This window comes from Plectropomus leopardus, unplaced genomic scaffold (assembly GCF_008729295.1).
Source record: "Plectropomus leopardus isolate mb unplaced genomic scaffold, YSFRI_Pleo_2.0 unplaced_scaffold2456, whole genome shotgun sequence".
Taxonomy (NCBI): Eukaryota; Metazoa; Chordata; class Actinopteri; order Perciformes; family Serranidae; genus Plectropomus; species Plectropomus leopardus.
Window position 1 is genome coordinate 1 of NW_024626668.1, and position 2,834 is coordinate 2,834.

The window sequence follows — 2,834 nt, forward strand, 5'->3', positions numbered from 1 at the left end:
ATCACACCTGTTAATTATCACACCTGTTCATCATCACACCTGTTAATGATCACACCTGTTTATCATCACGCGTGTTCATCATCACACCTGTTAATTATCACACCTGTTCATCATCACACCTGTTAATTATCACACCTGTTCATCATCACACCTGTTAATTATCACACCTGTTTATCATCACGCGTGTTCATCATCACACCTGTTCATCATCACACCTGTTTATCATACCTTAAATATTGATCTGATACCTGAAGTACTGATTTGATCTCAATGATATTCTCTGTTTCCTTCAGCGTCATCAACAGAGACGAATCCTCTCGTCTTTCTCTACGTCGTCTTTTGTCCAGTGTCAGACTGAGTGGGACTCGAACCAGCAGCCTTGACCGCCTCTGCTCACGGCCCCGCCCCTCCGTCTCTGAGCCCACCTACTCGTGTCCCGGAAAGACCTCTGGAGTACCGAAGAAAATGCCGTCTGTCCCACCGCTCAACGTGGTGAGGACATCATCAATTCATGTCTCATCATCAGCTGCTGAGTTTTAACGTGTGCCGTGATTTATTATCCGTAAAGCAGGGACGCTCCTCTTCTTCTTTCTTTGTCTTCATCTTGTCTTCCTCCTTCTCTGACCCATATGTCTCCTGTCTGTCCTGCAGGGGACATCCTTCCTGCAATTGAGGAAGTCATTATCAGTTGAGAGTTTTGGTTTGGAGCAGAAGAAGACAGATCGTTCAGCTGACTACAGACCAGCTGCTGACCAGTAAGACCAGTTTCTTATCCTTAATGTCTGTCCTCAGATTAGCCAATCACAGCATCTGTCCTCCTGTCTGTCCTCAATGTCTGTCCTCCGGTATCTGTCCTCACAGTCTGTCTTCACTGCCTGTCCTCAAATCAGCCAATCACAGCATCTGTCCTCCTGTCTGTCCTCAATGTCTGTCCCCCTGTATTTGTCCTTGCTGTCTGTCCTCCTGTATCTTTCTTCACTCTCTGTCTTCACTGTCTGTCCTCAGATCAGCCAATCACAGCATCTGTCCTGTCTATCATTCCTGTATGTCCTCACTGTCTGTCCTCTTGTATCTGTCCTTACAGTCTACCCTCCTGTCTGTCTCTCAGGTTCCTGCAGCGTTGTCTCAGTATCGAGGACGTTGGACGTCCCTCGTCAGTCCGATCTGTTGGTCGGGTTCTTCAGGTTTGTTCTGACGGAACGTTTCTGCTGGAGGTCAGTCAACCGAAGAACCGAATCTACGGATTCATCATCAGCAGAGGACGAGGACGACCCGACTCTGGTACTAATGATACTAATACTGCAGTAAATACTGCAAGTGCAACTGTAAATACTATTGATACTACTCTAAATACTATTAATACTACTGCAAATACTACTAATACTACTACAAATACTACTGGTACTACTAAAAATACTAATGATACTACTGTAAATATTACTGGTACTACTATAAATACTACTGATACAACTGTAATTACTACTAATACTACTGTAACTAGTACTGGTACTACAGCAAATACTACTAATACTACTGTAAATACTATTAATGCTACTCAATATTCTACTAATACTTCTGTAATTAGTACAAGTAATAGTGTAAAAACTAAAACTACTATAGTAATACATATGCTACTGCAAGTAATATAAATAATATGTGTTAATACTGCACTAAAAGCATTTTAATATTGCATTAACAGGGTATTAATACTGTGTTAACGGGATATTAATACTGCATTAATAGGATAATAGTAATGTGATAAAAGGACAACAATACTGTGTAAACTGTGTGTCAGTGCTGCGTGGACAGTGTGTTAATAACACGTATGATGACCGGTGTCCTGCAGGCGTGTATGTGGAGGACATGGTGGACAGCAGCACTGAGAAGTTGTACGCCGGCCTGCTGGCGGTCGGAGACGAGATCCTGGAGGTGAACGGGGAGAAGGTGGCCTGTCTCAGTCTAGACCAGGTGACTCACCTGCTGACCCAGAACACCTCAGCCACCATACGGACGCTCCGACATCGGCCAACGACCAGAGGACACCTGCCACCACCTGATCACCTGACCACATGATCACCTGACCACATGATCACCTGACCACCTGGTCACCTGACCACATGATCACCTGACCACATGATCAGTCTCAGGTGGATGCTAACAGATTACAGCAATATCAATGAGTAAGGATTGCAAACATATTTGGACTTTAGGACCTGTTTTTTTTCACCAGGCCGAGACGTTTTGTTTTTCTCACCTGGCTGAATCGTTTTGTTTTTCTGACTCGTGTCAGTGAAACACAGTAAACTCGGGGGTGATGCCACCTCCCGCTCCGGCCTTTGACAGCGTCAGACAGTCGTGGAAAGTTCAGGACTTCATGAACAGAAAGTTCTTCTGCTTCTGAGGATGTTGGACAGATTTAAACTAAAAATCACAGAGGAGTAGTCACAGTTGTCCTTTGTCCCTCTGCAGTGTATGTGTCTCTGTACAGTTCACGTCTATTTTTATATGTTGGTTTTATATTTTGTGAAAAATTAAGAAACAATAAAGCTTTGTGTCCCCTGTTAAATCCGAGGTGGAAACGATGAGACAAACTACAAATAAAGATTTTTTTCTGTCGATGTTTCAGTTGTCCTGGATTTGTCTGCATGTAGAGGTCTGAGGACGACATACAAACAACACCTGTTTATCATCACACCTGTTTATTATTCAATGGCGCTTGGCAAGGAGGCAGCCTGTAGCAGCAGCTCCTGTCGTGTTCTTTGTTTTCTTGCTCTTTGTTAGGTTTATCTTCTTGTTTTTAGTGTGTCTTTTCTTTATCACTTGCACAACCACAG

General features: G+C 43.5%; 1 protein-coding gene across 1 annotated transcript; it reads left to right on the forward strand.

Annotated features, from left to right (window-relative positions):
* Positions 1 to 293: 293 nt before the first annotated feature.
* LOC121966432 (uncharacterized protein KIAA1614-like) lies at positions 294 to 2,616 on the forward strand (the record flags this gene model as incomplete). Its single annotated transcript, XM_042516525.1, has 4 exons — positions 294 to 492; positions 652 to 755; positions 1,109 to 1,281; positions 1,847 to 2,616. Coding segments are annotated over 4 exons (703 nt in total), but the record flags the coding sequence as incomplete, so codon positions are not given.
* Between the last annotated feature and the right edge of the window lie 218 nt (positions 2,617 to 2,834).